The sequence below is a fragment of the Schistocerca americana genome, chromosome 1 (genome assembly GCF_021461395.2).
Source record: "Schistocerca americana isolate TAMUIC-IGC-003095 chromosome 1, iqSchAmer2.1, whole genome shotgun sequence".
In the NCBI taxonomy this organism is placed as follows: domain Eukaryota; kingdom Metazoa; phylum Arthropoda; class Insecta; order Orthoptera; family Acrididae; genus Schistocerca; species Schistocerca americana.
Window position 1 is genome coordinate 176698321 of NC_060119.1, and position 14734 is coordinate 176713054.

The following is a 14734-nucleotide window of genomic DNA, read 5'->3' on the forward strand; positions in this document are numbered from 1 at the left end:
GTGGTTTTCATGGGACACAATGTTAAAAAGACATGTATCAATCTCAAGCTGTCAACCGATGCTAATATGTAGCTTTCTTTTTTTAATGCGGGATCATGGGAGACTTTTCCAGTATGTCCGGTGGTAGGCCAAGGTGAAAAACCTGTGACTGAGTGAGGGTCATATAGGCCACCTGACAGTTTGATGTACATACTTTACTTGCACGTAAACAATCTTGACCATGCAACAAATTCTGTCGTGAGGAGTGTTCCAGTGGCTGTCCAAAGGTCAGATCCTCAGACTGGAGGATAAGATCCTAAATGTGGGTGTTGAAGCTGGTAGGGGATATGTCCTGGAGGCAGATGTGGAATATCCCACTAATTTGCAAGATGAGCACAATGACTTGCCGTTGTGTCCAGAGCACCTACTCCCAGTAAAACTGTAGACTACACAAATATGCCCAAATATGCACATAATTCTGTCGAAATTTCAAGTAGTGATGAAGTTCACATTTCATATGTAACGAATATTGAAGCACAACATGGACTGAAATTAATAGCAAAGATTTCCTCTGATGTGTTATAACAGGTAAGCTTTTTAAGAATGTGTCACGCATTCTAGAAAATCAATGCAAACACTGCCCCCCCCCCCCAAGACACTTATAAATCCCACAATCCATGGCTGAGCTCACACACATGAAGTTTTTGAATGTGCTTTCTTGAAAGTAAATGGTTCAAAATGATTGAAATGGCTCTGAGCACTATGAGACTTAACTTCTGAGGTCATCAGTCCCCTAGAACTTAGAACTACTTAAACCTAACTAACCTAAGGACATCACACACATCCATGCCAGAGGCAGGATTCGAACCTGCGACCGTAGCGGTCGCGCAGCCTAGAACCGCTCGGCCATCTTGAAAGTAATGCACTGCACGGTATTGTCGTCCATTTTAATTGTTCTTGGGCAGTTCTTTTCAGTAGAAACTTAGTAACAGAATGTTGTAGATCTATTAGTGTATTGTATATGTATAGAAGAGTAGCAGACCCAACGGGCTCTACTAGATTTGATTATTATGAAGTTCAGTTCGATAATGTAAGTCTGATGTAGCTGTTTTGGAATAGCTTTTAGTTTATCTTTAGGAGTGCTTAGACTTCCACTGGTTTGTATAAGCGTATACTGTTATTATAGTTATAGTAATTTTATTTCATTATCTTGCTTCAAATTTTATGTTAAAGTGTTCTATGTAGGTTACAGGCTAGTAAATGTACTTGATGTATTTGGTGGTGGACAACATTTCACATTTGTAAAATCATTTCTGTGACTGGTTATTGCAAACTAGGCAGCATGCACTGCAATATAGAAAATAATCCCACACATATAAAAATGGATGTAAATATGTTCCATATCTCCTCCTGAACCACTGGACCAATTTCAACTAAATTTGGTACACATATCAGTTACTGTCTGGAAAGAACCGCTGCTGGATAAGAACCACTTTCCTATCAATGGGGTAAGGGTGACAGTGAAGAAGGAGGATACTACATGACGCGAGAATACCTGGAATTTATTCGTCCAGTATTTACGAATGAGAGCACTTAGTTACTTGCAACAAGCTTTACACATAGCTTCAAACCTTTAAGAAACTTTTTTTCGCTGACAATCCTAGTAAAATTATGAAAGGCAAAAGATTTTCACTTCCTGTTCATGCAGTAAAACTGCGACATCAGGAGTGACGTTTTAATTTACTACTTCTTTATTACTAACTGTATTCATTATACACTTTGCACACAGTACTTACGTATATCAGCGAATGTACCTGCAAAATTATATCATTGTATGACACATATTTCAGGATATATAACGTCAAACACACTGAGGTACCTGAAAAACAATCATATTACGTAGGACCTTTAAATGTATTACTTCTTTGCTACTAATTCTATGTCCACACATATCTCTGAATATAGACACATCAAAAAAAGTTTTGCATCACCTCGGTTCCGAGAGTTCCGGAACCTGTACAGAGAATTGGAATAGAGATCAACATAAACATCATTTACACCCTTTTTATTGGTCATGAGAACCACACGTTACACGTTGTAACACCATACAGCGAGACCTTCAGAGGTGGTGGTCCAGATTGCTGTACACACCGGTACCTGTAATACCCAATAGCAGGTTCTCTTGCATTGATGCATACCTGTATTCGTCGTGGCACTCTATCCACAAGTTCATCAAGACACTGTTGGCCCAGATCGTCCCACTTCTCAACAGCGATTAGGAGTAGATCCCTCAGGGTGGTTGGTGGGTCACGTAGTCCATAAACAGCCCTTTTCAATCGATCCCAGGCATGTTCGATAGGGCTCCTGTCTGGAGAACATGCTGACCACTCTACTCGAGCGATGTTGTCATCACAAGATGTGCACGATGGGGTTGCGAATTGTCGTCCATGAAGACGAATGCCTCGCCAATATGCTTGCTTTACCGGTCTGAGGATGGCATTCACATTCACGTATCGTACAGCTGTTACAGCGCCTTCCATGACCACCAGTGGCGTACGTCGGCCCCACATAATGTCACCCCTAAACAGCAGGGACCCTCCATCTTGCTGCACTCGCTGGACAGTGTGTCTAAGCCGTTCAGCCTGACCGGGTTGCCTCCAAACACGTCTCCGACGAGTGGATGGTTGAAGCCTTATGAGATACTCATCGGTGAAGAGAACGTGATGACAATCCTGAGCTGTCCATTCAGCATGTTGTTGGGCCCATCTGTACTGTGCTGCATGGTGTCGTGGTTGCGAAGATGGATCTCGCCACGGACGTCCGGAGTGCATTATGCAGCCTATTGTGCACAGTTTGAGTCGTAATACGACGTCCTGTGGCTGCACGAAAAGCATTATTCAACATGGTGGTGTTGCTGTCAGGGTTCCTCCGATCCATAATCCGTAGGTAGCGATCATCCACAGCATTAGTAGACCTTGGGCGTCCTGAGCGAAGAATGTTGTCGACACTTCCTGTCTCTGTATCTCCTCCATGTCCGAACAACATCGCTTTGGTTCACTCCGAGGCGCCTGGATACTTCCCTTGGTGAGAGCCCTTCCTGGTACAAAGTAACAATGCGGACGCCATCAAACCGCGGTATTGACCGTATAGGCATGGTTGAACTACAGACAACACGAGCCGTGTACCTCCTTCCTGGTCGAAAGACTGGAACTGATCGGCTGTCGGGCCCCCTCCGTCTAATAGGCTCTGCTCTTGCATGGTTGCCGGCCGGAGTGGCTGAGCGGTTAAAGGCGCTAGTCTGGAACCGCACGACCGCTACGGTCGCAGGTTCGAATCCTGCCTCGGGCATGGATGTGTGTGATGTCCTTAGGTTAGTTAGGTTTAAGTAGTTCTAAGTTCTAGGGGACTTATGACCACAGCAGTTGAGTCCCATAGTGCTCAGAGCCATTTGAACCATTTCTTGCATGGTTGTTTACATATTTGGGCGGGTTTAGTGACGTCTCTGAACAGTCAAAGGTACTGTGTCTGTGATACAATATCCACAGTCAACGTCTATCTTCAGGAGTTCTGGAAACCAGAGTGATGAAAAACTTTTTTTGATGTGTGTACATATAAAACTATATCATTCTTCAACACATAGTTCATGAGATGCGACGGCAAACACTAAGCTGTGTGTAAATAAAACTGCAGAGCGAAATTCGCTAGAGATACAGGTGAATTATGTGTACAAATATGTATGAAATGAGTTAACGTGCGTGGCACATCCATATTCGGGCCAAGTTGCGGTTACAAGAACCCTTCTAAACTCCTAGATCGACTTCAGCCATACTTGCTACACATAGTATTTAATGCCTAGGTAGGAATATTGTACGGGTAACAGCTAGCTAAATCCTTTTGAGGTGGGGTTGTATCGTTGAGACAGAATGGTAGGGAAGAGGAGGTGGAGAGATAGAGAGAGGTAAAGAGGAGATGAACACAGATATGTGGGAGGAGGAGAGGGACAGTGAGAGGGGGAAGGAAGAGATGGACTAATAAAATTGAAATAAATATATACCTGGGAAACATGGGTACTCAACTAGTAATAAACAAACGTTCTTCAGTAGTCACCAACACATATTGTAACAAAATCCATTAGCACTACAGGCTTTTGAATACTGTACATTCCAGTTATTTGTACCAAATTCATAGCGTACAGAGTCTTAAAAGTGCAACTCTCATGCCTCTAAAATGGGGGTTTTGAGAAATTACTGTTATATTAAACTCATGACCCAAGGACATGCCTACAATTGCACTTTAACTACCATTCGCATTCAGTTTATGCCTTGGAGAGAATAACATTACTTTCATAGGTGACCTACATCATGGTAATGGCACAACAAGCAGTATCAATGTGGGTTGTAGTGGAAACTCAAAGTGTGAAAATATTTGTTGTATGTCCTGCTGCACGCAATATATGAGGTGGCCTATTAGCGTGCTGCTGCAGCTTGATTAGTGGCGTAGATACTGGAAACTTGAATAGCTTTGTGTTGTGCTCTGATAAATCAGGTAACCTGTTTGTGTGCTGCTGTGATGATGATGGTGGTATGGGCAATGGAAAATCAAACAGTTATTGGTATTCTGCTCAACTGCATCAGGGAGCAGTTGTGCCAAAGGAGAAATAACAATAAACGAAAGTACACATACATGCAATGAATAATAATAATGAGCAACGAGAGAAAAAGTTTAGTATTACTTACATTGAAATGTAAGAGTCGGTTTTTTCTTTTTATTCTGGCTGATAGCAGTGAATGATGTCTGCTGATGCTTCACGATGATGACAATTTACCAACATACAGAGCACAAAAGCAAAATACATCTGATAACTATGGCTAGCTTGCCTGGTTAAGTAGCGGGAGTCGTCCCATACAGTATCACAGAAATTGGAACAACTAGTTTTTTTGTTTTATGGTGAGAAAAATCTTAGATTGCGATACTGGCTCATAAATTATAATAATTAACATCAGGTGGGTCATAAATTAGAGTAATTAAGATAAGCATATCTTGTAAAAGTATCCAGTGGCCATTTTGGGTCATAAATTATTGTAATAAAGATAAAGTGGCATAAAGACAAAGGCAGAGATGTTTCGATAATGTGTCATACATTACAGCTATTAAGATGACTGGGTCATAAATTAAGACCTAATTAAATTCTAGATAAGATAACTGGTGGAATAGTGGGAGACTGGATAGAAGAGGGGGGGGGGCGACTTTGAAAGTGACAGGGGGTGTTTGTTTACATAAGGCCCATAAATAAATGTGTCAGAATGGAGTCTGTTCCACTACTAAGATCTTGAATAAAATGTCAACTCCTGTTAGAATATTTTCTTTTAATTTTGAAAATCATGAATGGTTTCAGCCCCAAAGGCCATTAACCAGTGGTATATGTCAGGTGCTCTGAATAATCACGGCACAGTTCTCGTGAAACCTAACATATACCACTGGAAATTGGCCACATGGTAAAAACCAGCTGTTTTATAATAAACAGGAAAGTCCAACTTGTGTTAGCATTTTATTCAAAAGTAATTTTACATTTGTGAGGCTACGACAAGATGTTCCATATTATGCTACACAAGAAAATAATCACATCTGTTCCATTCCTCACAACAGCGAAAATAAGTTGAAAGGAGCTCTGTTTTGTAACCTAAAATGATTTTGGTTTGATTAATCTGCAAGTACTGACTGGAAACTGCATGACAGTAACATCAACTTTCCTTGCCTGATAAATTCTTGTGCTTAAAATTTCTTCCTCTACCAGGATTCGAAACGGCTACCTCCATATCTAAGACTGTCAGATTTAAATTCCTAAATGATTTCTGTTATATAGGCAGCTGACAGGGGTAAAATGAGATTGCCCAGCGAGCGAAGTAAAAATCGTAAGTCGCCAGAACGCACACTGTTGGCAATAAAATGTTGATCCCGGGAATGCTAGCAAAAATCGAAATTTTATGTTTTGTGCATATACACTACAGTAAGAAGAATACTTGACTAAATTTTTAGGTGATTTGGGGGTACACAGGGTGCGAAATTTAGTACACGTAGTTGTCTCCTCTGGCAGCAACAATTGTTTTTATCACTTGTATGCCCAATTAAAGTGAACTTGGATGACAGATATGGATACATACTCCATTTATTCAATAGAAGTAGTGGTGGATGGTGGTTGTGCCAGTTTCTCGGAAACCCGTGAGCAGTTGTTTGTATCGAGTGAGGGATTTGGAAAACGTGCTGACCGGACTTACTGTCAATTATAGGACAGCATGGACAACATGTCGTCTTACATTACCTTTTGGAAACGTAATGTCACCTACGCCTAGAAGACAGAGCACAGTCACCAGTCTTAACACAACAAACCTGTAACGCCTGCTGTCCACGTTTACAGCTATGCAAACGAGAGTCCATTGTGTTGTGTATGGCCACACCAGGAGCTTGGTGCTTATGACAATGACGAACTCATTGTTCACTCTTCTTGGGGCCTCCACAGATTGATACGCTCGCTGTGATGCTAGACGTAGAACGGAAAATCTTTTATAGAGACCACACAGTGCCATTGCCGTGTCCAGTGCGGTGATTGGGCACACCACTGTCGCAGCGTTTCCCACAGCTGCCACATCAAAGAAAGCTGCAGTGAGGGACGCCGTGCTGACAGTTGGCACTGCTCCAGACGTCGTCGCACTGCCCTTGAATACTTACTTGTCTTGTTCCTAAGAAGTCCATTACCTGACTCAAGGAACGTGTTGTTGCTGTACAAATTTGCAAGGCCGAGTGAACAATATGTCTGATTTCTCTGATCGTGGGGACCGTTGAGATCTTGCATGGCATTGAGAATGGCCCTCCTCATATCATAGATTCCATAGTTGCATGACAGCTGTGGGGTACTGACCAGTGCGAACATCGGGGAATGATAACCATATCCCAGTTAGGCCACGACCTTGCTGTTTTCGAATTCCAACACGTGCCAATGAACGTTTCTCCTTTTCACAAGAGGCATTACCAAATCTTCTCACAAACAAACAACATTCAAGTGCTATTTCCAATTGAGCTTCCTGCTATGAAGTCATTCTTTATTTACAGAATGTAGATGCTGTTACTACTGCCTCCTTTTCACAGTTGGTGCTAATCATCATCAGATATGTAGTACACTTAACGCTGATTTGCCATTACTTGCACGTCGCGTTTATAACGTTGCAGTTTTAATGGCCATCTGTACGTCCGTCTTGTAACAAGAAGAAAGTGAAACAGAAGGAATAAAAAGAAATTGTATTCTGCTCTTAAGATCAATTTATTATGTCACTGAAACTGATAACAGCTGCAGCGCCGCTGAATTAAAGGTACTGATTGATGAAGTCTTCGTAGGCAGAGACCCTGGTGAAGACGGTAGGCGCGCCCTCGGAGCCGCACGGCATCAGACCCCAGGACACGATCCCGATCACTGTGCCATCCTGGGCCAATGGACCGCCGGAGTCTCCCTGCAACACAGGCGTTTTCACTATAAGTCGTTAACTGTGATCAGCAGCTTGATGTTCGAAGATCCCTTTTCAGAGTGCTTGGCTTAGCTGAAATTATAAATGAAAAATACATTCTGTCATTTCGGCGATCTGCGTGGAGGATATTTTATATGTAACGGATCCGTCATAGTCATTGTGATGTGCAGATTGAAAGTGTAGCCTGGTATATGTTGTTGATGAAGCTCAGAGTGAAGGTAGACGTGTTAACTGCCCCGCTTGAATTCTTTTTCTTCGGAAGTAATGGGGCAGCAGTGTCTTAACATCTTCGTCCAACGGATTGACCACCATAATAAAAGTTTACACCATGAAACATTGTGCAGAGGTTTTGACTTATGTGAGTAGTGCCAACATTCTGCCGATAAGGAACTTAACGCGTTCACCTCATCTCTCTTACAAACCAAAAAGCGATGGTGAAACTTCGTTCTACACCAGATTTCGAACCGGCTTCTCTATCTACATTAGCGTTCATTGGCGGTATTAACACAGAGAGTTCGTAAATACTACATACAAACGAGATTAGGGTTTAATGTCTCCTCTGTGAAGAGGTCGATACAGAAGGGTCATATTCTAGACAAGGATAGGGACCATTGCCCGCATCTCGTGGTCGTGCGGTAGCGTTCTCGCTTCCCACGCCCGGGTTCCCGGGTTCGATTCCCGGCGGGGTCAGGGATTTTCTCTGCCTCGTGATGGCTGGGTGTTGTGTGCTGTCCTTAGGTTAGTTAGGTTTAAGTAGTTCTAAGTTCTAGGGGACTTATGACCATCGCAGTTGAGTCCCATAGTGCTCAGAGCCATTTGAACCATTTTTTGATAGGGACCATTCCCGCATTCGCTTTAAGTGGTTTAGGTAAGTATCAGAAAATAATCTGGTTTGCTCGATACGAGTTTCAATCTCTTTCGTCACGAATACTAGTCCAGTGTCTTACCACAGTGCCCTCTCTTTCGATGAGATGAAGAAACAAGAAATTAACATTGACTATAACGCATTCCTATGTAACTGCAGCAGATTGTTACCGCACAAATTGACGATAAGCTTCAGTAGCCATTGTCAACAAAAGTTCACTAGATTATTGAACTGTGTCATTTTCCTCTTCTACTTCCTTTTCCACTCAACATTTGGCCTCACTCCAGCGATCTTCTCCAAGAATTCTTCAGATGGCTGAAGACAGCCAAACAGCTGTATCTCATCCAAATACAGATGAAGAGTCTTTCGCATTTTTGTGAAATTAGAAAATTGATGGACGATATTCGTGAGACACTTATTGGTGGACCATCATTTCTGGGTAAGTTATGGCAGCTGAAAGTGCTAGGAGGGGAATGTTGCCAAACAAGTCATGGCGCTGCTAAGGTGGTTTCTTGAGAGAATCGTGCCATGTCCATTACTGATGGTCAATTACATTCGTGATGAATAGAAGCTGCCAAGCTGAAAGCTTGTAACAGATTTCTCTATTCATTGAGAACAGAATGAAATAACAAGTGACTCCAAATGAAATTCGTAGAATACCATCCGAGATGTCTGCGCCGGTAGCTGAGTGGTCAGCGTGACAGACTGTCAATCCTAAGGGCCCGGGTTCGATTCCCGGCTGGGTCGGAGATTTTCTCCGCTCAGGGACTGGGTGTTGTGTTGTCCTAATCATTATCATTTCATCTCCATCGACGCGCAGGTCGCCGAAGTGGCGTCAAATCGAAAGACCTGCACCAGGCGAACGGTCTACCTAGCCACACGACATTTCCATTATTTATTTATCCGAGACAAATGCTGCAGCAGAGTTAGCCACGAAGTGCAAAAATGCACACTTGCGCAATACGCTGCACGTGTGCGCTCCCAGGCTCGGTCTTTCTCAGCAGTACTCGGTGCGTCTCAGTTTGCTTGGTCCTTCTTGGAACTGCTTGCTACTGCATGACATTTCGTTTAGCAGTGTGATGCTACTTTGCTTCTTCAGGCATCTCGTATGGCGTTTTTCAGCCAGCACGACTTTCTTCAGTTCAGCAGAATCGTGATGATAACATTCTTTATCCTTCGATATTCGTTCATGGAATTAAGGAAATTCAGAGGTCCAGTGGCTGTTTGCGCAAAAGGAGGCAGTCTAGCGATATATCGTCACAAACCTTTAAAAATTAATAGGTGTCACAGAACAGAAGGATGAAAATTCTCCATACTTATTGTGTAGTCACATAATTGTCGGTACAGGTAATATGCTGTAGAACGGCACTGCACCACTAAGCAGAAAGAAATTAAAGATTTAGTTAACAATAAAAAAGAAAAAGTTACAACGCTCGACAGACGATTTGTAAGGGATTCTTTGTTTTGTACGTCAAGAAGGACTTTGTGCTAAAATGTAGGCATGGAGCACGTCATGAATTTATCATAAGAATAGCAAATTTTTAGAAATGACACACATTATCATACCATCAGTTGCAACAGTTATAATGGAACTTAATGAAGAGTAAGGAGACATTATAATATATTATTACTAAGAACGTTGGTTAAGTCAAGGGGGATGCCACAAACGATTTTTCGAATCGAGACCGTCGCCGAATTCTTGAAAGGAAAAATGAAAGGAACGAAAATTACACTGAAGAGCCAAAGAAACTAGTGCACCTGCCTAATCTCGTGTATGGCCCCAGCGAACACGCAGAAGTGCAGCAACACGACGTGGCATGGACTGGACTAATGTCTGAAGTAGTGCTGGAGGGAACTGACACCATGAATCCTGCAGGGCTGTCCATAAAACCGTAAGAGTACGAGCGGGTGGGTGGACATCTCTTCTCAACAGCACGTTGCTAGACATCGCAGATATACTCAATAATGTTCATGTCTGGAGGGTTCAGTGGCCAGCGGAGGTGTTTAAACTCAGAAGAGTGTTCCCGGAGCCAATACGTAGCAATTCTGGATGTGTACGGTGTTGCATGTCCTGCTGGAATTGCCCAAGTCCGTTGGAATGCGCAATGGACATGACTGGATGGAGGTGATCCGACAGGATGTTTACGTACGTTTCATCTGTCAGGGTCATATCTAGACTTATCAGGGGTCCCATATCACTTCAACTGCAAACGGCCCACTCCATTACAGAGCCTCCAACAGCTTGAACTGTTCCCTGCTGACATACAGGGTCCATCGATTCACGAGGTTGTCTCCATACCTCTACACGTCGTATACAATTTGAAACGAGACTTGTTCGACCAGGCAACATGTTTCCAGTCATCAAAAGTCCGATGGCAATGTTGACGGGTCCAGGCGAGTTGTAAAGCTTTGTGTCGTGCAGTCATCGAGGGTACACGAGTGGGCCTTCGGCTCCGAAAGCCCATATCAATGACGTTTCGTTGCATGGTTCGCACTCTGACTTACTGATGGCCCAGCTCTGAAATCTGCAGCAATTTACGGAAGCGTTGCACTTTTGTTACGCTGAAAGATTCTCTTCAGTCGTCGTTGGTCCCGTTTGTCTCAGGATTTTCTTCTGGCCGCAGCGATGTCGGGCTTTTGATGTTTTACCGGATTCCTGGTATTCATGGTACACTCGTGAAATGGTCATACGGGAAAATCCCCACTTCATCGCTACCTTGGAGATGCTGTGTTCCATCGCTCTTGCGCAGACTATAACATCTTGTTCAGACTCACTTAAATCTTGATAACCAGCCATTACAGCAGCAGTAACCGATTTAACAACTGCTCCAGACACTTGTTTTCTTATATGGATGCTGGCGGCGGCAGCGCCGTATTCAGACTGTTTACATACGTCTGTATTTGTATACGCATTCCTATACCAGTTTCTCAGGCGCGTCAGTGTAGAAAGTCTTGAATTGATTACAGACCCCGCAAATCAAGTGGTTTCTTCCTGCACATTGCCCACAGTAGGACGTACGAATGAAATGCCGTGTGGGTAGGGCCCCCCTTCGGGTAGACCGTTCGCCTGGTGCAAGTCTTTCGAACTGACGCCACGTCGGCGACTTGCGTGTCGATGGGGATGAAATGATGATGATAAGGACACCATCCAATCCCTGACCGGAGAAAAACTCCTACCCACTCGGGAATCGTACCCGGGCCGTTAGGCATGACATTCCGTCGCTCTGACCACTGAGCTACCAGGGGCGGACAAGTAGGACGTTGCAAGGTGAGAAGAACTTCTTTCTGATTTTATGAGGATGCGTATAAAGAAAATCGAATTGTGGAAGGAACATTTTCTGACAAAAAACACTGTCCACTTCCCTTAGCTAACTGTAGCTTAAAAAACGAGAATTTTGAAGATTTCATTGTGGCATTGAAAGAATTACAAAACAGTCTTCTAAACGTTTTGAGGACACTGCCAAGTTTACATCTGTTTTTGAGCTGTTTTCAAGGCCGTTTGCTGTTTCAGTTGAGAATACCCCGGTGCTTGTGCAGATGGAACTGATCTATTGGCAATCTAATTCCTGTTTAAAAGACAACTGTTTTACGTTAAAACTGTCCAGGAGCTCTACTTTGGTTTCCTTGGGAAGATTTCCATTTTTTCCATACTCTCCCTACTGAAGTTGCAAACGTGATACCACGTTTCGATCAACATATGTGCGTGAAAAGCTTTTTCCTATTATGAAACTAAATAAGTCGTGATTACTGGGTGACAAAAATCTGCGATATTGTCCGCATCCGTCCATATGCCATCATTTTATAGCAGATGTATCCAATATATATCTGTGTGTGTATGTATTGTGTCTTCAGTGCAGCAAAAATAACTGAGTAACAATGAAAATATATTTTGTTTCCGATCTGTGTTATTGAGAAATATGAAATCAAGCAACATCTAATGTGCATTCAATGTTCCTTCCGCGATTACGTAGTTATGCAGAGAGTTCCAGTTTCCCCTCCATTTCTTCTCTTTCTTCTCCTGCTCAGACAGCATGTCGTGTGATGGAAGACCGTTGGCAGGGGGGCGGGGGGGAAGATGTGTACTGAAGTCGACAGATTTCCGCATGTGCGCAGAATTCTTGGCCGTCCGTGTGCCATAGCAAACGAGTCATGTAGAGCATCCTACTAGGATTACCCCAGAAATTATTACTACATTTTTTTGAGTCCAACCCAGCACATTGAATACACTGGTCTTCAATTACCCGGTTCAACAACTACACCCATTAAGTAGGTAATCAATATTAACGGAATCTTTTCTAATTTAATTAATAACTTGTGCCCTCTCTTCTAAATCTGACCAAATTTGCAGTTGCAGATTATTTATTTATTCAGTTATATTTTTTTACTAGACATGACTTTTTCAGAAATTGTTTGTTTCAATTACATCATACAATTTACAACAAGAACGTATAACATTTAGCTGATTTTTAACATTACATACTGAAAATGTATCCCTTTCTACAGTCCGTATGTTCACCATGATTGCAAAATCTCTCTCAAGTGGAACATATCCCAGGCAGCCGGCCGAAGTGGCCGAGCGGTTCTAGGCGCTACAGTCTAGAACCGCGGGACCGCCACGGTCGCAGGTTCGAATCCTGCCTGGGGCATGGATGTGTGTGATGTCCTTAGGTTAGTTAGGTATAAGTAGTTCTAAGTTCTAGGGCACTGATGACCTCAGAATTTAAGTCCCGTAGTGCTCAGAGCCATTTGAACCATTTATCCCAGGCAAAGACTCGACAAACCATTTTATAAATATTGCAATATGAAATATCAGTCTTTTGAAACACTTTAAAAAGTTGCTTTCCACTTCTTTTTTTTATATATCTGGTACTTTTCGAAACTTGGAAAACATCCTACCCATTACAGCTTCCAATCATCTGGTTCAACAATGTACGCCCATAAAGAAGGTTCTCAATATTAATAGAATCTTTCAATAATAACTTGTGCACTCTCTCCTAAATCTGACCAAACTATTTTCGTTCCTTAATTTATCCCATTAATTTTATTAACTTTATCAAAATTGGTTTCTTCAAAACTCTTAGTATTGGATACTAGAAGTATAAAAATTGTCCATGCCAGAAAACATTTTTTATTCCTTGACAACTTTATTTCCTTCAGAGTGCCTAGCAGTTCTTTGCAGGAGGTCGTTTAAACATTAAACACACACTTCCTTTTGCTAATTTCTAAGCAGTGAGAGAATAATCAAATAGGATAAAATGATCAAAACTTACTGCACACAGAACAACAACATCAGCACACTGCTAATGCGTTGTTGTTAAATGACTAAATGAATAGTTGCGACGGAACCCATAGCCACACATCTCCATCGACGACAGCACTTGCTCCAAGGTCGGCTTAGAGAGGCACGCCGCAAAAGAATATTTAAAAACACGATGTTAAACAAATAGGCCTAATGTTTTTTAAAAATCCACCCGGTCTCAAATACCAGACATTTTTTCAACCTCGGACATTATCCAGACCACATTAGAAAGCCAGGACTGTCTGAGCTAATCGCAATTGTATGGTGAGCCTACTCCTATCTTTGTAGTTAGTTAGTCAGCTGTTCCATATAAGATCTGAATGATTCTTTTATCAAAATTATGAGTAATCAGTGCTCCTGCTTTCGAGACAGGAAACATTGGCAGCAGTGGGATTCGAACCCACGCCTCCGAACAGACTGGTGCCTGAAACCAGCGCCTTAGACCGCTCGGCCACGCTACCTGCGCCAGTGCTCTTCGCTTTTGTAGAGACAGCGCACGACACAGCTTCCTGTTCTGCTGCGACTGGCTGCTCATCCATTGCACTTCAAACAACTGCCCTTTTCGAATAGAGATTAACTACACAGGCAGCAGCCCGCGCTCTGGTGCGGCGGCATTACGTGTTGATAATGAATTGGTAGTGCCACCTGAAGCCTGCGGAACATGAGCGAACAATCAGGGGGGCACCGTGATTTCAAACAGTGGGTCACTATCGTCATTGCAGCGACAGCAAGGCAAAACTTCAAAAAGTGCCGTGACCAGGACTCGAACCTGGGTTATTGCGGCCACAACGCAATGTCCTAACCACTAGACGAACACGGCCACGGAGGCACCGCTGAAAGCAGTTCTCGCGCCTGGAAGTGGCTATGCACAGCAAAGCTCAGCCCACTGTGTCTCGCCACAGCTGCGTCAGACGCGGTCTCCATTATATGTATACTGGCAAACGAACGTGTCTGCGCTGTTAGGACACTAACAAGGGAACCTCTCCATCGCACCCCCCTCAGATTTAGTAATAAGTTGGCACAGTGGATAGGCCTTGAAAAACTGAACACAGATCAATCGAGATAACAGGAAGA

The 14734-nt window shown here is 43.0% G+C and overlaps 1 protein-coding gene and 2 non-coding genes across 3 annotated transcripts in view; all 3 read right to left on the reverse strand.

The window, feature by feature from the left end:
* Positions 1–7275: 7275 nt before the first annotated feature.
* The window catches only part of LOC124613909 (trypsin-1-like), a 90400-nt gene continuing 82941 nt past the window's right edge, over positions 7276–14734 (reverse strand). The window contains exon 8 of the mRNA XM_047142693.1: positions 7276–7481. Coding sequence (XP_046998649.1) covers positions 7338–7481 — 144 coding nt within the window. The 3' untranslated portion in view covers positions 7276–7337. The remainder of the gene's footprint in view (positions 7482–14734) is intronic.
* On the reverse strand, positions 14040–14121 carry Trnal-cag. The gene has a single exon. It is a non-coding gene; the product is annotated as a tRNA-Leu (tRNA).
* Positions 14409–14480, reverse strand: Trnah-gug. The gene has a single exon. It is a non-coding gene; the product is annotated as a tRNA-His (tRNA).